Below are 20,642 nucleotides of genomic sequence, written 5' to 3' on the forward strand. Positions count from 1 at the left end.
GGGTGCAATGGAGAGGAATTCAATAATTCACCTCCAGGATGTAAGGGCCAATGCACTCCGGCAAATACACACTCGAAGCACATACAGTTCACAGTGAGGAGAAAGGAAAAAAAGAGGGGATGGATAAGTCATGGGGAAAGACAGCAATGCTGCGCTTGGCTGGCACTGCAGCTACTCCGACACTGAGTGCGAAATGAATTTGAGAGTCTCTGTGTGTGTGATTGATGATCTGTACGCAAGTGAGATTTACCATTAAGAAAGTGTTTCTGAACTGAAACAATATGTGTGTTTGTGCATCTGTGTGTGAGCTACTTTGCTTTGTTTGTCTTTTGAGGCCTTTAGTTCTTCTCTCCCTTCTCTACAAGGTCTGCTGACTTGTACAGCACTGACCAAAAGAGCAGAGCACCAAAGGCGAGCAGTCACGCTGTTCTGACATGCCACGCCTAACTGACAAACAGAGCACGGCATTAGAGGATCTGAGAGACAGTATGAGAGACGAAGAGAGAAAAAAAAGGGAAGACGGATGATAAACAGAAAGAAAAACGGCGTCTGGAAGAACAAGCTGCAAACTCATTTAGCTGTCCACTTTAAAAAACACTGTCACTTTCTATCAAGTTCCACAGCGAGTGAATCTCGCCCATTAATTGGGGATAAACAAATTTTGAAAACCGTTCTCTCCTCACCCTCTCTCTCTTACTGCTAACAAAGTGCCGGCTCCTCTGCGGGATGAAGTCCAGTTTCGTATGGATGGACCTGTCAAACTTAATCTAGTCTGATAAAAACAAACACCTTTGCCGAAGCGGTACATGCTGCAACTCTCTCTGTTTACTGTGCAACGAGCAAACTCACGGTCAAGTTGTTCTCAACTTCAACTAAGTATAATTTACTGCCATTCAATACATCATCTGTTATTCCCAACAAATTACCGGTATTGTTTAACACTGTTTACAAAGGCAAGAAAAAACATCAAAATAAGTAAACAAATCAATGCAGCTAATTAACAAGGTTTTTAACTATAGCTCTACCGACACCATTTTTCAAACAAGCTGAATTTATCCTGAGAGCTGCTGTACGTAACACTGTTAAGGTCAGAAAATAATTTCTTAGCAAGTTCCTTTTTCTCAGTAGAAGCTCCTCACCCAGATTATCTATCATGATTGCTCTCATGCCAGGCATAAATACAGGATGAGTGATATTTTTAAGGCTCAAGTGGGAGAGTAATGCCGTAGCTTTCACAGGAATATATAACAAAACAAATCAGTCATTTATCTCACCAGAGAATCATGAAGTAACCTGGTCTTTATATAATTTTGCATTTGGAACGGTTTAGGCATATATGTTAGTTATATCTTATATCTGTACAAGAAGATTTACAGTATATAAAGTATTTAACAGTACAGTATTTAACTTTTAGATATGTCTTACCTATTCTATATATTTACAGTCATTTACAAAATGTAAAGTCCTACTTCAAGTGGACCTGAAAAATGTTTTGTTCTGATGTTTGCTGGTAACCAAGCAAGATATTAATGAGATAATATTACTGAGGCTGCTGTGTTGCAACTGTAATAATGAATGATGTGTCAGCTTGTAGAAGTGGAGCTAATTTTAACTAATTATATTGTGAATTCATCCCTCAGGATCAATAAAGTTTTATCTTAATCTATAATATTACATCATGATCTATTTATTAATTGATTACATTTTGTATTATTAATATGAATAGCAACATAAGAGTACAATATTTCCCAATTAAACGCAGTGGAGTAGCAGAAAATGGAAACACACTAGAAAAAAAATAAAAATGGGCACTTCTCCTTAGCTGAGATAATTCATCCTGATCCCTGACTGGTGCGGCATGTCAAGATGCTGATTAAATAACATGGTTAGTGCACAGGTGTGCTTTGGACTGGTCATTGATATGCATATTTTTTCAGTGTACTTAATTAAAGTAAAAGTATGTCAAAATTGTGCTCAAATGCAGTTGAACCGACATTGCCTCTGTGTTGCTAATGAGACACTCCAGTTAGCCTAAATGTTAATTTACTGCTGGGCTAATTGTTATGTGTTTAACTTTTTTTACGATTACTCTTGTGGAATAGGTTTTCTAGTTTAATTAACTGTGTTGTACAACTATTATTGTACTACGGAGACTTAATACAAACCTGTCTCTGGTGACACCAGGAGACTGGAAACTGGAGAATAATTTGATAGCTTGTCATTTCTTTTGTGAATCATTTCCTTTCCATGTGCCAATACATTTTTATAATACACACGTAGGCCGTTTCTATTCTATACTGCTATATTCTACACAGTCTGACTGGCTAGCTGTGACCCCTTCCCCTTCCATGCCTGGCCGCCTCCATATTGCATGGACACCAGGAGCGCCGTTGCACAACGCTCCATTGGTTTAACACATGACACGAGGAGGGAGCCACCGAATTGCAGCACAATCAATTGGTTTTTAATGCTTTGAGTGGGCCCCTGAGCTCTTGAAGCTAGCATGCTTGGCTAATTTGATGTGATTTACTGAGCTGGTGGCAGGCTGTGTGTGTGTAAGGGGCGGTCTGCTGTGTATGTAGCTGGTTGGCGGATAGGAGCGTGGGTCATAAAGGGAGACAGACTGGTAGCTATCCACTGACGGGAGTGACAGCTGGGGTTAGCACCTAGCAGCCGTTTGGTGACAGAGAGCCACTGGAACACAATGGGGATGGGGCCACGGGGACGGATATGGCCACATGGTTACTGCTGGCATGAAGGCATGATGAGATGTACACCAACAGCACAATGCAGCCACTGGCTACTGCCAATGGCTCCAAGAAGCCTCGTGACATAAGGCTGGAAGATGGAGGTCCGTCAGGCAGCCGCACAGGCTTGATAGGAAACACCAGTATGGACCACACATATGGCACTACATAACACATACGGTGCATACAAACATGAGCAGTTACACAAACATTGCAGATGAAGCTGTGTATGTTCTGTCTGCGTACTGACAGACAAACCATAACAACATGTGACTAAACTGGCAAAGGATGAAGAAGTAATGGCATGCACATTCAAATAAACACATGGGTTGATATACTTTAGACGAACGGACACATGTACTGTGTATGCAGGAGCAGACACATACAAGCCCACACACAAATAGACCGCACGGCACATGCTGAGCAGTTACACCTTCAGATATCTCATTCTTGTCATTCACCTTGTAAAACTGTCTGCAACCCACACGACATCTTCACTCTCACAACAGGCAGACTCAGCAGCAAAAATAGTTAGCTTGTTAGTGAGCTAGCTTTAATCTTGTGTGAAGGTGTCACCAAAAAGTGCAGCCCTGACTGCGAAAGGTAGCAAGCTACAGCAGGGAAGAGAAGGCTGGGTGAGTGAAGATACTCGTAGGGATGACAGGAGGTGGCTGTGGCTGAAAGGCAAACTGAGTGGCTTGGAGGGCAGCTGCAGCTGGGCGTAGTGTGTGTTTGTGTGACTCTGCCTGGCTGGTGGCCTGCTGCGACCAGATTACATGTTCACTGTCCCACAGCGGGAGTGGAAGTGAGATGGGAAGGACTGAGTGGTAAATGGCCACGGCGGGGAGCCACGCGGCTGGTTGAGCACTCCCTCCAGTGAGTGAGTGCTTGACCACCAGCTGGAGAGTCCAGTGTTTCCCAATTTGTTCAGACACAGGGACTCGCAAGCAGTTGTCTTTTTTGACTCAGGCTAACAATGCTATTGACACTTTCAAGGAATGCTCGTGGCAAACATAATTTTCCAATTTGACTGTTAAAAACAACAACAAAACTGACCAAGTGCTAAAGAAACACACTACGATGATAATGTTTTCCGGAGATTATAATTCATAAAACATTTAAACAATTTGAAACTGGTGATGCAGTTATTGTTTTCATGAATAACAACACAAATACATAAGAAAGATTCAGATTTTTTCGTATCATTATGGAGGATTTCAGATTGATATTTGCTAACTATAGTGTGTATTTCATTATACGACCTGTTCTTATGCATGGAAATGTATGTAAAATAATCCTAAAACGCCAATCCCAGTACAGGCATGGTTTTGTGCTCTTTTTAAAGGTTGTAAACTGAACCGTGTTCCTGAAGGCGTCAGAAGCTCTGTAAGTGTAAGTGAAAGAAGAGAGGGTGGGTCACTTGTCTAGACAATCACTCATTGGCGGTTGTATGCTCTAGGATGGGCATAGAAGCTCATATGGCAAAACTTCGTACATGCTAGTTTGTTGGCTTACTGTTTGTTTGTTTGTTGATTGTACCTTGCTGATGTGGTTTTACCTTGAAATGGTTTGCCATGTCAAGAATCTGAGCTTTCTGTATGTGCGGCATGCTCAGCTTAAGTTATGTTAAGATCATCTTAACAGTTGCAAGATATTTCCCACATATTTCAGGTCAGAAATCCTGATAGTTATGTGTTACCTTCTCTCCCTGCTTGCAAATTCATTAACTCATTACAATACAACAGTGAACTCTGAAACTAAAGCATGAGTTAAATTATGTGGCTCTATGATTCATTCAAGTAACTTCAGCAAAATAATAATTGATGTTATCCTCCGGGTGGAACATTAATTTCCAAAGATAGAATCATTTACAGCATCAATGAAGTTATATAATGTTTATACAATTATTATGTATCATACTGAAGAACATTTCACAGTAATATTGCACAATTTTACAATAATATGCTTCACTCTGCTGTGTGAAATACTCAAGTGCACTATTGTACTACAGGGCACAGTATTATAGCAGATTTTAAGTAAAAACATCGACTAATTTGTGTCTATGGCACAGAGCAACCTTTTAATGATTGTAAAGAATCTATCACATGTGCCCCAGACTCGTTTAGAACAATGAAGTACAACGTACACTGAATGTGCTTCAGGGGCCACAAAAAGCCTCAAGCAAACATAAAAGCCTCTGGCAGAATGTTTTAAAACCTCTATGCAACAAAACGAGAACGCTCATGGTGCTAGGATCAATTAAAGCTCAACCTTATAACAATTTACTGAACTGCTAATGTTGGCAAAACATTCAGGAGGCAAATCTGGGATGTTTTCCAAAACAACACCGTTGGTACGTTACAGAAAAACTTAAATCTAAAGGGTGATTAGGAACACTGGGTTATTTGAGTCTCTGAAAACATCCTAGAAACATTAACATTTGTTGTCTGACTTGTGAAAACTTCCCTAGAAGGAAACTGTGATTTCACCAGTGAAGAACATATTGTGTGGATATTCTTTGCGGACCGAGTGACATAAAATAAAAATGTTGGAGTTGTAGAAGACAAATGTTCTGTACTCTCCAACTAGGATGACTGAAAAACATTTGATGCCATGTGACTATGTCAGTGGCACTGTGGCAGCCTGTGTTATTTGTGAAAAAATGTAATTAATATTAATATTTCCCTGTCTGCTGTCTGGGCTGGTAACCCAGAGCAACAGACTACAGCCTGTCTGTATTGTGCTGTGGTCTGGTAAATTATGTTGAATTGCTTCCTGGCACATTCAACACCTATAAACTCCCGACCAAAAAAATAACTAAATGTGTTCATATACTTAGGAAAGATGGAGACATGTGGCTATCAGAATTGGGGTAATATGCCTTTACAGAGCTGCATATAGTAACTGCAGACAAAAGCGGTGCAATCATTTAGCTATCAGAAGATTTTATGTGGGACTGTAATGGTACGAATGAAGTTAAGTTGGTTTAACATTTAACCTCCGACAGAGGAGGAAAACGTTTTTCCAAACAGAGTCTATTTTTCCTGATCATTTGTATTGCTCTAAATGTAACAAAAATCCTCCGTGTTATGAACTATTTTCAGCTCAAATAAACTTCTTGTAACGAGTTCCTCCTAAAACCTTTCAACAACTCCGGTTAAACACTGTGCAGACAGGAGAAACTGGAGACAACCCATAGATTTTTAACTAACAGTGGGCCCCAGTGGGGACTCCTGGGCAGCTACTGCAGGTGAATGGTAGAGTACTTACTGTAGGTTGCATAACATATTGTTGATGAGGCATCCATGACGTACTCTGGACCTGAGGAGAAACACATGAAATTTAAAATGAGCTAGTCAGATCCAAGTAGTATCCCGCATGAAGCATTAAACGCTGATCAAATATTCACAATATGTTCAAAAACTCTCAAGTCTGGAGGTTTTAAAATGATTGCGCTGGTTTTAATGCACCAAAATGGCTGAACTTTACAAAGATTAAGCTGTGCCAAAGAATTACAAGAAGAATCTGAAAGTCTGGAGGCAGCAAATCTCCCTCTGCCTTCTCATTATTGCCAACAGTATGACTTGTGCACGGAGACCTTACATTAGGTTCCTTCTCTATAATCAGGGGAAATTAAGGGACAGGCAGCTTATTATTTAAAAGTAAAAATAAAATTAAACAGAAAGAGAAGGAATGTAAAAAGGGCCAGACAGAACTCTTCTTTATTGTGGACCAGATTTCAGAGGTATGCCAACCTGTTACCAGGGGAAAACATATACAGACATGCATATTTACAAACGTGGATGAGAAAGTTAAAAAGATGGTGAAACAGTGACAGAGACAATAATCAAGAGACTGGGAAAATGGAGGAACAAACACAGCTTTTGGATGTGCTGGAGAGAGGAATTAGACAGCTTGTAGCAGACAAACACACAGGCTGGCCACTGATCCTGGTAAAATGATTAGATTAAACAAAGACAAACATGGAATAATCTGCTATAAGAGCAATCAATCCTCTGAGCCAACCCAAATGCGTGATTTGGATGCACACCTAAACAAGCTTGATATTCTATAACATGAAGCCAAGTCTGTTTGTTTATACATGGCCGTATTTGTTCTGCCCAGCTGAACGGGACAGCAGATAGACACAGAGAAAGCTTATCTTTAATCACTTCTCTTCGGCATTTCCTAACTAAGATACAGCATGACCATCGTGTGAGTTATTTAATAGAGAGCAGAGCTGTAGTCTTCAGACTTAGACTGTAGTCGTAGTAGGCCCCTTTACAATGTGTGTCACTGGGCTGTTCCAGACGAAAATTCACGATTATGAAAAAAATGTTTAGAAATTCCCCCAAATGATCCTTTGGATTATAAATCCGCTCACTGCTGATTTAGAGCTTTGGTGACCAAAGACGAGTCAGTATCAGAAATTTACAACCAAAATCGCACAAATGTGACCACTGCTGCAACCCATGTTTGCAAACCAGCCAATAAAAATACTACATGAAGTGGCACAGACTACATAGAGAGGCAACGTCCTTCCCGTGTTGGTGGACATATACAGTTGTTATGGAGAGAGAGAAATATTAGTTTTTATCTTGTTTGAATTGTGCCATGAATCACATAAAGGCACATTTTGTCATAAAACTTTTGCAGTAAAAGACTGAAAGTAAAATAAATTACATTTATTGACTAAGGTACAATATTTTTTGGAAGTAAAGTCCCATGGGGCACACCGTAAGGGGCGGGACTTAGCCTCTATATTGGAGAGAGCTTGTGCAATGCTAATGCAAATCACTATTTTATATATTGTTTTTCACTGTTCATTGGTGGTCCATGGCGAAAGCTTGTTTATTGTTTTGCTTATTTTTCGAACAATAAGAGCAGCGCAGATATATGAGTTGATAATGTGTCAGCTTCAGATCAATTTGACTGTTTGCATAAAATGGAGGGCAGCACAAAACGGCCAGCTAGGATGCCAGCTCCCTGGCACTGTGTATTCCTGTCTTCTCTAATATATTCTGCCAGGCCTGAGTCCCAGTAGAGTTAGAGAGTAGAGTAACAGAGCTCTGGGAATTAATCAAATTTTCAGCTTTCTTCGTCATTACCTCTGCCTTACCCAATGCCAGAATTCAACTGGACATGTGGTGTGGAAAATATATGGTGTGTATTTGGGTTCAAGGTTAAATTTAGTCTCAAGTATTGACCTCTCAAATTCCAGAGCAAAAAAACATTAGAATGGCACTCAGCGGAGTGCATACCTACACCAAGGCCCAATAGACCCCTTTTGTACTCACTCATAGGAACCAGCCACCTATTACACCTGCTTTTTTCATCAAGATCCATGCATTATTCCCTGAGAAATTAACAAAAATGGCAATGTTTAAGAAAGTGAGAGTAAATTCTAGGAATTAGGAAAAGTTTTGAGCAGCATTCAGCATTCAGAGACCCCAAAGACTTTCCCTGAGGACTTCAGTTGGACTCGTCTCGACTGACTTAAGTTCTCTCATCAGGTGGTTTTGCTCATTCTACATTACAACAGTTATTAATGTTTATGACGGAAGAAGATCTCTACCTCTGGCTGAACCTAAGAGCTTGTGTTACCATTTAAAACAGCCTGCCAGCCAATAAGCCAAAAAGACGGTCATTCAGCTGCTCGGTCAGCCAGTTGGCCCAATATTCAACCGATCACATGTAAAGCCAAACAGCCAGCCAGTTAGCTGATTAGTGAGCCAGCCAGCCACACAATCAACCAGTCAGCCACATATTTAGTCAGCCAGTGAGCCAGCCTGTACAGCCAGTGATGTAAACCAGGCTGCAGCTGGCTGACGGCACCAGCTGAGATCTTGGTAGTGATCTGGCCTGGACTGGCTCCTGTCATGTGAATCATCAAAGCTGTTCTTTTCCAGGAAACAAAGCCAATCATCGTTCAAGCTCACCGGAGCCAGGCCCAAAAGAATACCAGAACACTGCTGTTGGCATGGGTCATTTGCAGATTTGATAAATCAATGCAATCGAACTAGTAGCTCCAAAAATATCCACTTAACATAAACATAAAAGAAGGAATGGCATATACAGTAATTTCTGTTCACCCTAAGATTTTTATTACAAAGGCGATAGTTTCCAATATAAAAGGAAGTGATTTACTTTCGTCTGGCATATGTGGCTGCCTGGCTTGTCTTCTCTTTTCTTTTTCCTCTGTCTCTTTGTACTTGAACAGAAGATGAAGGACTCACCTTCCTGCCGTGACTGGCTGAAGGGCAATATTACAGGAAGCGGTGGCAGAGCTGCCCGATATTGAAACTGTGAGGATTAATATTCCTCAAAAGCCTGGCCATTGTTTTTGATAAATCAATTTGGGAAGCCTTCCGAGAGCGGATTAGAGACGCGCCCTGTCCCACTTTTCTCTCCCCTCCTCTTTCCGCTACCCCTCCACCGCAGGTACTGGACCAGAGTTTTAATCAAGCGTGCCTCAAAGACGGGCACAGCAACCTTCAGCAACACCCCTCCTCTATCCTGATCCCCCCACCTGAGCCGTCGCCATCACCACCACCCCTACGATCCTTCCTCCTCTCCCTGGTTGTCTTTCTCTCCATCTGTCCCCTCTATTTTCCCATCTATCCTTCATCTCCTTTCTCTTGCTCGCTATCCTCGTCTGTCTGTCTCTGCATACCAAACACAGTCGATGTTAAACGATAGTGTCTGAGCGAGAGGGCACGGTGGCAGCGCCTCTTGATGTTTGGATTCGGCAAAAGGGTGCTGCGTGAAATGCGCGGTGACGGGAAGCGTTAACGCTCTTGACATCTCACACAGCCAATTTTCACGTTACTGTTCTGTTCTGTTTCATTACTCCACAGATCACAGCCGTGAGGAATGTGGAAATTCACTTTGGAAGAGGAAGTGATCGTATCGAAGTTAGTAAAAATAAATAAAACAAATAAATAAAAACACGCCGTCGTTGCTTCAGCAGCTGAGGGAGCACAAAAGAGGTCAGGAAACTAGGCAGGAGGAAAGTGTTTGTTTTTCCTAGACACTTTCTTTCTTGATGGGTAATTTTATTTTTTCTACTCTGTCAGCCTTTTTTTAATCTCTTTTTTTTCCGTTGCTTGTTTTCTGATGCCTGTTGTGTTTGCCGCCTACGAAACAGATGTCATCTCGCACAGCTGGAGCGGCGAAGAAACGATGAGAGAAGGAGAGAGAACCTCACGCTGTTTCGCAGCCCGCCCCCTCTCTTCAATCCCGCTACACAAAGCAAACCCTCGTATTACACATACACAGACAGCAATCTGCCCATAATGCAGTGCATTATGGCCCACCTGATATGTGGAAACGGGGGAAGCAGCGATGAAGGGCGTGATGGAGGTCTGTGCAATCATGCGGTTGGTGGCGATGCTGTAAGGCGAGGAGTAGAACCTGAGACGGGAGAAAGAGGGGAAGGATGGTGGAGAGAGGAGGGAACAGAAGAAGAGAGGACATAGCAGAATTAATTTGTCATATTCATATTTGGTTTATTGAACATTATGTTAATATGAAATTCTTTTACTCTAATATAAAACTAATCGTTGTCTATACACAACGGTTTCTCTGTCTATATGAGAGAGAAAAACCACACTGGAACAGACACACACACACACACACACACACACACTGAGGATTTATCTCTTAGCTTGTTCAGGGCAAACACATATATTGTATTTCAAACACCACATAAAAGTTTCATGAAGTGGCTTATAGCGTTCTCAATTGAAAAGTCGGGTTTTATCACATCAAATTGAGTTTTGTCATCGTATAAAGTAGGAGGTTGTCTGTACTTTAAAAAAAATGTGGACTCTAGTATTAAGGCTACACTGTACCGTGCTGGCTGGCTTAAGTAGCATGCTCGCATGCTGAGGCGAGAGAAAACTCAATGCATTTCAAGAAGCTAAGGTTTGACATGAGCCACGGAGAAGCGAGGTGGTCGGCGACTAGGCTACTTTATCTCATTGCTGAAGGGTTTATAGCAAACGAATGTTAACGTGATCCCCTGGGCGACTAAGTGGAATGTCCAATAGTCTCTGTCACCTGAGCTGAGGATCATATTACTGGCCGAGGTTATTAGACAAGTTATGTACAAGGTTTGACAGCGCCACACTCTATTTTAAGATACTGCATCACCTCTTCATGTTGTGTTCGAGAGTAGTATTTTAAGAGGGCACTATGTAGTTTTGGAGAAGGAATTCAAACTCACAATTTTCACAACATTAACGAGTTAATAATACAAACTCGGAAATATTTTTTTTCTTCTATAACTGAATAGAAAAGCTGTTCTCAGAGAAACATAAGGTCTCCAGAAAACTGTTTGAAGCTAGGAGAGGTGGCAGGGTCCACCAAATATAAACAAACTATGAAATTGTGTTGTCCTTTAAGGTCAGTTTGCTTATTCAGTTTATTCAGTCATGAAAACAAAGAGAGTTTGTTTATTTAGTTTGTTTACGCATAAAAAAAAACAAAAACAGATCTTTCTCTTCTGATTAAAATTTCTTCCCCAAAACTACGTAGTGCACCTTTAATCTTTTTAAATTAAAGGTTCACATTAAAGGTATAACAGTTAAAAGAAAACATACTTTGTTTTTGCAGCTTTATACTTCAGGACCACTTTTTTGATAACTGCATATCAATAGGACTCCGAACTAAACTCGCTACAGAAAATCCATTTCGCTCTGTTTGGGGACCTTAAACATGAGTAAAGTCACTATGTTGGCCAACTTAATGTAGTTTCTTTTCGGCAAACAAAAGAAATATATAATCATAACCTATATATAACAGTGTTTTATGGTAATTTCCATATTTTGTCACCTTCATGAAATGTGCAAGCTCAGTCTGTGGCAAAGAAAAGCCTTACCACTTCAATTCCAAATGTTGGGTTTAAATAAGGTCAGAGAAAAAGAAAATATATATTTGAAGAAAAACAGAGTGATTTTACGGTTATCATTATCATGTTTACACATACAACCCCAAACAATGAAGAAGTAAAGCCAATGTCAACAAAACACAAGGGATAAAAAACAACCCTAAAATACCTTTCACGTGTTACTCATGAGATGCTGGAATAGCTTAGAGTGTTTTGTCTATTTGGGTTAGATTTCATCCTAATATTTGTGTCTTTTTGCTCTCCTCTCCTCATGACAGTTTACAGTTGAATGTCTAACTGATCATTAGACTAATCTGACATGTCTAACTGGTAGGAGATCCCAGGGTGCACCAAGATCACGCTGTAAAGATACATATCCCATTTGGCTCGGGAAGGCCTCAGGATGCCCCAGGAGAAGCTGGAAAAACGTTGCTGAGGAGAGGGACATCTGGACTACCTTGCTCAGTCTGTTGCTGTCATGGTTTGGGTTTTTGGTTTAGTTATTTCCTGTTTTATTTTGCAGTTATATCATTGTGCGTTTTGTTGTGACTTTCCACGTCCTGTATTTGTCTTTTTCCCGCCCTTTTTCGGTGTACACCCGTGTTTAATTTGTTATTTTGCTGTATTTTCCCCTCACTCTTTGTCAGTTTTCCCGCCTGTGTTTCCAGCGCTTCATTAGTTTGTTCTTTATTTGAGTTTATGTATTTTTGTACTTCGTTAGTTTCTCAGATTTGCCCCTGCCTGCTTCTTCCATTTTTGCTGTCGGCCAGTTTTGTTCGTTGAATTGCAGCTCATTTTTTTTTAAAGGTGCAATATGTAAGAACAGGCCACCTGTCAAATTTGGACTCAAAACAAATAGGAAGGCAGCATATCACAAGAGTTGCCGCTAACTATAGCTGCTGTTAGCTAGTTAGCTAAGTTAGCTGTGCAGCTAGTAGTCAGCACTGGGAGCTCGGGGCACTGGGGGATTGTTGGTGTTTACATTGCTAGCATGGAGGCTTTGGACCATGGCGGGGCGGGGCTAGCTGGTTAGCATACCAACTTCAGTAGATATCTCTGCAACAAAGTAAGTAAATGATATAAAGTCAAAACTGTTATTTTTCCCCATTCTATTAATAATTGATCTAATTCTTGAATGTTTTCAACTAAAATTCTTTCATATTGCACCTTTAAAGCTTGCTTTTTGTTTCCTCACATGCCTGCCTTGGTGTTTTTGCATTTGGGTTCTCTTTTGCCAAACTTACCAGTTACCACTGCGGCAGAAAATGGATGGGTGGATAGATGGATTATTCAATTTGCACTTAAATTTTGATGCACCAGTGAGCACAGTCTGACAGATGTGAAGTTTCAGTTTTACATTTTCATTTTCTACTTTGCATATGAATTAAATTGACTAAATACTCCTCAAATCTCTGCTAGCTGTTTCACTCTATTTTTCCTTTTTATTTTTGACTACTTTTCATCATTTCCTACTTAATTCACCCTATTTCCCATTTCTGGAATATGTTCATTAGGCTGAACTTTTGCTCGAATGTATTAAGAGTGAATCATTTCTTTCTCAGCAGGTCTGTTGCTTAACACAAATATCTGTGGGATTATAATTTGGCGGATTTGCAGCGAAGCAGGCTTTTACATCGCGGGCTGTGTGTAATGAGCGATGCTATTCATCCAGTTTTTTGGTTTGAGATTGACTCCGAGTCGCTGGGGGATAAGTGGTTTAGGAAGCGGGGAATGAGGAGCTTCCTGTGAATGACTGAGGCCAGAGGGAGATAGAGGGGAGCCTCACTCTCCTTCCTGTCTCGGTACTGCGGGGAAAAATAAAACACGTTGCCGGGTCATTTATTTCCACAGAACCATTAAGTCATGACATAAAGACACAGGAACACACACACACAGGAAGGCCCAAACACACGTAACAGAGACACGCTCACTCAGCCACCCTTCGCCATTTCTCACCCGACCCAACCAATGAAAACCGATATTTGAAGTCCATATAGATTTCCTTAATCAAACACTAACAAAGTGCAGACACTACATTAATCTTTATGTATGGCAGTGCTATTGACTGGGGTCCTATGAGCCAAGAAGTGAGTGTATTAGGTGGTGCCAAGGATGGATTGACCGTCAAGCTCTTACCCATTCTGCATTGCTGCGGGATCATATGTTAACGCCATGCCAGTCTGAAAGAGAGAAAGCAATAAACATGCAGGATTAATCACAGATTAAGAGGGTTGGAAAATTATTAAATGACATTAAACGGTAACAAGGGTAAATGTGATGATTAAAAGACAATAAATATAGCAAAGATGGCTGAGAAACATAACTTCTTTCTCTTTCCTTATACTTTTTCTCTCTGTATTTGCACACTATTAACCTTTCATGCTTTTAAATTTTTTTCCTTTCCTTCAGTGTTTTATCAGCTCTTGTGTATGTAATAGATCTTGAAAGTTAAAAGTCATAGTCTGCACCAAGAGAAGCTCCTCTATCCCACAGAAAACACGGCTCCTGAAAAGCCTCGTCAGTAGTCCAGCCTTTAATTCCGTGACTTTGTGACATCACACTACATCACAATGTAACACATTTGTATAATTATGTATACATTGGTGCAGCACTGGACAGTATGAGAAAACTGATGTGTTTTTTGAGCGTTAGAGCATGTAAACCTTTTCTAGTACTAACCCAAAATAAACCTGAAAATGAGCATAATATGTCTCCTTTAAAGGAAAAAGGAGTTTTACTTTTTTGTGATTTAACATGTTATTCAAAAAACAGGACCAAGCTTGCTGATTTTCTCTCTCCAGTCTTTATGATCTGACTACATGTGTGCTATCAATCTGTTACCCAAGTCTCTGCAATAAATAATTAAGCCTATTTCCAAAAATGTTGAACTTATAAACACACAAAGTCATATTCACAGGTCGTCAAATACTCGCACCGTTTCTAGCTTTTTGAGGGGCCCTGTGTCAAATGTTTGCTGGCCCATCTCGGGAAACTATGGTGGGGGATTTGAAACCTTTTAAGGAATGCTTTTAACATTTAATTACATCAATCTTGGCTAGATCAATCAAGGCTACATAAAGGCCTGCGGGAATGAGCTAACTGTCAGTAGACTTTCATCAAGTAAGATTGATATTTTCTAAACTGCATAGTATATTTACATCGTACATGAGACCGCATTCTGTCACTGTCACCGTCCACTGTGTTTAACATTGTGGTCGTTTGTCCTATATGTCTGTGGGAGATCTGTCAATACGTTCCTGCAGCAATGTCACCAAGACAATTCGCTGTATCTTACTTGTACTTGGGGGAATAATGTAATTTATACCCTGATTCTTTTTGTCAAAATAAATCTAATCAAATAAAAATCTACTTGATTCAAATTGGAAAAACTGACAAGTGACAAACCCAATGTGGGGAAAAGCTTAGTCAATAGGACAAAGTGAATTGGTATTGAGGACGTCCCTTTTTCTATTTCAATCACGTACAATCATGTTTTTATGAATGAGAGGAAATGAAGAAATGCCCTTTGGAGAGAAAAAAGAGTGAGCGGAAAACTGAGTTCTTTGTCTGCTGATGGTGAGAGTGTGTGTGTGTGTGTGTGTGTGTGTGTGTGGTGTGTGTGTGTGTGTGTGTGTGTGTGTGTGTGTGCGGCCCTCTAAGAGTCCAGGAGAGAAACCTGTGCGCTACAATCCGTCATCTGCATTCCTCAAGGTTCTCTCCCGGAGGAGAGCTAATCCGATTTCTTTTAACGGGAGGCTGCTGAGGACGGCAGATTTCATCAGCATACACACGCACATACGCACACACTCACCTTTTCTCGCCCGTCCTCTCTCTCACTTTGCTCTCCCTACCCCTCCTTTCTTTCGCCATCATCTTGTGTTCTCTTCCTCTCCCTCCTTACCTTTCTCTCTTCATCCCTCAACCCGCGTCATCTCTTAATCTACCCTCCTCCTGTCTGTCTGTACCAGTTTTTTGCCCTTGTCCCTCCAGAGGGTTACCTACACTGAGCTACACTGTTAAGGGAATAGTGGCTCAGAGGTGCAGGGGGGGGGGGGATCAGTGAGCTGAGGCCAAACCCACAAGAGTGAGCAAAAACAGAGAATCTCCACTGAATGAATAAGCCATCGCTGGCTGAGGGATGTTAGGACGTGTGTTTTATTGGTGGTAGGCCTTTGTGTTGATGAAGGGACTTGCATCAGCTCCTGTCTTACTTAAGCATATTCCCTTTTATTTGTTTTCACCGTCAGTAATTATGAATATCCTGTTCTGTGAGTGTGCCAAGGTCTCTATTTATACACTGTCTTTACACCAAATGTGAGATCAAAAGAGTCTCGCTACATGCCTTTCTGCATGTTTGTGTGTGCGAGTGTGTGTTCACATGCACGCTAATAGCAGTGGCAGACATGGCCAGCTGTCTGGTGAGGCTGATAACTCCCCTAAGTGCTGCCCTTGGTTCCGTGCGCTGATGAATTCCACAGCAGAGAAGTTCCTGACCGGGAACCATGCATGGTCAATGACTGATTACTGATGCAGTCGGCTTTTGGCTTTGCCGCAACAAGGTGAAAGGAAAAGAAGGAGGCAGTTTGTGTATGTTTTTCGTCTGAACTTGGATGCAAGACCGAAAAAAAAAAACTCGGCTTCATATTGTGCACACCCTGTAAACAAAGCTTGCTCCTGAGAGAGGCTGCCACGGACGGACCTGGCTTTCGAACGCTTTTCAAATGCTAAATTAGGTCCAAATCGTGTTGCACTTTCTCATCTAATGCAGTAGATATAGTGATTTAAGAGAACATTTCTTTCTGATGATTATACATCTAAAAATCTCCTGAGAAGATACCCCTTGTAGATATATAGCTAGATCAAAACTCACAAAAAAGTGGTGCAGATTGCCTCAGTTGTTGTCATTAATTACATTTTTTGAATGTGTGCTCTGGGGTGCAAAATGCATTTTGTCGCACTAGTGCATTTTACCATACCAATAAAGCTGCTTTAAAGGAGAGATATTATGCTCATTTTCAGGTTCATCATTTTATTTTGGGTTACTACTGGAATAGATTTACATGCTTTAGTGCTCAAAAGACACATCAGTTTTCTCATACTGCAGCACTGTATTCCCCCTGAAACGCTCTGTTTTAGCTCCTGTCTCTTTAACGGCCCCCTCTCTCGAATACCCAGTCTGCTCTGATTGGTCAGCTCACACACGCCTGATCCAGTACCGCTAACAACAACAGAGCAACTGCGCTAAAATAATTCTTATATGACAAACTAGCTGCTAGACACAAATTATGCAAATGCGTGACATGGTTGACGAGGCGTTTAAGAGAGCTTTCTGCAGGAGAGAGGAGCTTCTGTCGGTGCAGACTTTGACCTTTTTAACTTTCGAGATCTTTTATATGCACAAGAATAAAACCCAGAAGAAAAGGAAAAAAATGAAAAAAGCACAATAGGTCTCCTTTTAAAAGCATCCCTCTGTTTAATACACAGATCCTGCAAAGGGTTGAGTGAGGACAGCCTTTATTAGGCAGCTGTAAGGACACCTGTGCTGTACTGTGCTTATAGAGGAAAGCCAAGCCAAGCCATCGTCTCTATGTCCTCTCTCTCACACACAAACACACACATTGACCCACTCCCTCCTTGTATTTTTGCCTTCCATACAAAGATCTATTTTTTCTCCCCGCCTTGTGGCCACACACGCACACACACACACACACACACACACACACACACACGGACATCTGTCAGGCTTTCACACAGAGTGGAAAGCCGGATGTTTTTTTCATCTACACTCATTCCCCTAGAGTAGGTGCTTGAGAAGTGTGACTTTGAAAGTTTTTTGTGTGTAGGAGTGTGTGTTGGTGAAAGAGAGCGAGGAAGTGAGAAGAGAGAGAGAGTGATGGAGAGAGGGAGAAAAGAATGAGCACCCATGGCGCTTGTGTCTGTGTGTGGATGTGACTGTGTGTGTGTGTGTACAGAAAAAAATTCAGTGACTAATATGTTTGTCAGCATGAGACAGCAAGAGACAGCACTTTCTAGACTCCCACTTTGGGTAGTTTACAAGAAAATCTGTCATATATTTCTCAATCCTCACCACCAGCCACCCTGCAGCACTCAACCCCTTGTAACTCCTGACTGATCATGCAATGTGTTCCCTCTCTCTTCCTTTCTCTTCCTCTCTCAGTGAGTCACCACTCTCTCTCTCTCTCTCTCTCTCCATATGTTGCTGTGGGATCTGGGAAGACTTCAAACACGGGGAAGAGAGACAAAGTGGGAGAGAAAGAGATGGCGAGAAGGAGAGAGCGCTTAAAGAAAGAAAAAAAGACGGGGGAGGGGGGGATAAGAGCAGAGTGATATAAACTGTAGAGATAGAGAGAGGGAGAAAGGAGAGAGAGTCATGGGTGGTGAGGGCTGTTTCTCCCCCCTCACCTGCCTGCCACGGGGAGTGAAGTGAGGCATGGCCTCAGCTCTGATAAACAGGCTAACATGTGATGGCTATCTCCCATCTGCCTTCGCCAGCACAGCTGACCAATGACCACAAGGACAACCTGTATAAGAGCCTTTCTAGTGGCCCTATAGGTGTAAATGCATGCAGAATGCAGAATACTGATGGTATCGGACCAGCTGGACCGTATCTGGAGGTGGTCTGATTTGCATTGTGATCACATCTCAGATGTCAAAGTAAGGTGTGAAAAAAATTAAATGAATAAAAATCTTTGAAAAGTCACGTAACTCTGCTTCTTCTTGCTTTCTCATGCAAGTCAGACAAAAAGCAACAGATGACCCCTATCTCTGCAAAGGACAGTAGTCAACTTGGTCTGTCTACCAAATTTGCATATGGGTTATGGGTTTGCATATGTGGGTAATTCACATGGGGCTTGTATTACCAGGGGACCTAATGGGAGATAGAAATTACCCCACAAATTTGTGTTTCGCGTGGCACATTTGCACGGGATGAGCAAAGTCTGTATTTTACACTCACTGACTGAAATGATCTCCTGGATATGATGAAAAGGCTCCTTGTAACGTCACCCTTTAGAGGCGAAGCATCTGTTCTTCATCAGCAACATTATTAACATAGTTTAGGGTTGACTTGCTCACTTTCTGCATGTGTTACAGGCATAAATACACATTTGCAGCTCATTTACAACAAGTAAAAGATGCTCCGCTATTATACTTGAATGACAACCTGTTGTTGCTCCTAACCTTCTCTGTCATCACTTCTACACATCAATATAGCCGCTCTCACATCACAGACATTGAGTCCTTTTAAACATGATGAGCTGCAATCCAGATTCTTACTTTGTCAGATGTCCACAGGTAATACTAATCCCTTGAGAATAGGGCTTCAGTTTGCAATTGTTTATTTATTTTCTCCAACAAGTCATTAATACTATAAATAAGAAAGAGGCATATGGGGTAACATACTTCCTCTCCTTTCTTCTCTCTTCCTGTATGTGATGCAATTTATTTACTCCATGTATTTTTCTCATATCTTGAGAGGCATTTAAGATAATAATCAGTACAAATCCCAGAGCTCTTAATAACATCAGATACAGCACACCTGTAGTTTTTAATGCAAGTACACATAGGAAATGCAGTTCAAAATAATAAAAGTAATTGAAGTGTTCAGAGAGTCTTCTTCTCTGCCTGTATATGATTCTTCATCCTCCTTGCAACCAGGTATTTTATCCTGCCAACATTTTTTTTGATCATGTGTTCAAATAAGGACAGGCAGCAGGGTTGGGAGTCGGAATGAACATGTTAAATAAATTAGTATCAAATATCAAAACATTAACAATTGGATCCAAACCTTATTCTGATCTTAAACCTAAGCTCCTCAACCTCGTCCTCTGTTATTGTGGATTTCCTGTTTGATTGTATAAACTCTTGTATATCATGTTTTATATGTTCTATATATAAAATATGTTTTAATCGTATCTTTAATTTAAATCCAAATCCTTGATTTAAACATTTCTGTGAAGTTCATGAGCTAAGATAGCTTCAATTTGAAAACAAAATATGTCCTCAGTCTGAAGGTCTAAATCTTTTACTGGCTCCCTCAAGGATAGCAAAACAACAGCACATAAAGACAAACACACACACATATAAACAAAAAACTCCCCCCACACTCGAGCACATTCGCCGTTAAGCTACAGATTTACACATTCACACACACCGCCTTGAACTCGGGCTGTTAAACCTCGACCTCTCAGTCACGCCCTAACGCAGAGTAATGTGAAACATGGATGGACGCAGGGGGCCAAAGAGAGGGAGATGGAGCGGGAGGAGATGGGGGATGATAGAAAGGGAAGCTTTCTCCATTATTGGTGACAACAGGAAGGACTTTAATTTGAGAGTGAATGAAAGAGTCACACTTCCTCAAGGGAAAAATGTGTCCATGATCATATTCAGGCTACAGAACATATTTAAAAAGGCAAATTTGTAATATATAAACATATTTCACAGGTGGTAGGATCGGTGTGACACCGCAAGCAGCTGTAAAACGCTCTGGTCAAAGTTTGTGTGTATAATGTAGAGGAGGTTCAGGTTATGGAATAAAAATAGCAAAAGGACAAAAGGGGTGTTTCCTCCACACACACACACACGCGCACACACACGCACACACACACACACACACACACACACACACACACACACACAGACTCAGTATCGCTCATCTCACTTTACCTCAAGTCAACTGAGCTGACCCTTTCAATGTGTGGGCCTGTGAGGGGATGTAGCAATGTGATTTAGGTTAAACACGCTTCACTGGCTTATAGGTGTCAGGGCTGCTGAACATGTGATGGACAGACGCAAACACACAAACGCATGGCGAGTGTACTCCACCTACACCTTCCAAACACACACACACACAGAGCATGTTTTTCCTGAAGGACAAACATTTCATCTCTTCTGGTCTCCCCTACCTTGCCGTTTCAGCACAACTGTCAGCCTCACTGAATGTGTGTGTGTATTCTCTCTACTCTATATAGTCCGGTCTGAAGCAC

The 20,642-nt window shown here is 41.2% G+C and overlaps 1 protein-coding gene across 3 annotated transcripts in view; it reads right to left on the minus strand.

The window, feature by feature from the left end:
• rbms3 (RNA binding motif, single stranded interacting protein) overlaps positions 1–20,642 on the minus strand; it is a 294,917-nt gene that overhangs the window by 26,130 nt on the left and 248,145 nt on the right. For all 3 annotated transcript variants that reach the window (XM_073483024.1, XM_073483022.1, XM_073483023.1), the window contains 3 exons: positions 13,774–13,817; positions 10,064–10,160; positions 6,018–6,068 (listed from right to left, as the gene is read on the minus strand). In XM_073483024.1, the coding sequence (XP_073339125.1) occupies positions 6,018–6,068; positions 10,064–10,160; positions 13,774–13,817 (192 nt within the window). The remainder of the gene's footprint in view (positions 1–6,017; positions 6,069–10,063; positions 10,161–13,773; positions 13,818–20,642) is intronic.

Source organism: Pagrus major, chromosome 16 (assembly GCF_040436345.1).
Source record: "Pagrus major chromosome 16, Pma_NU_1.0".
NCBI lineage: Eukaryota > Metazoa > Chordata > Actinopteri > Spariformes > Sparidae > Pagrus > Pagrus major.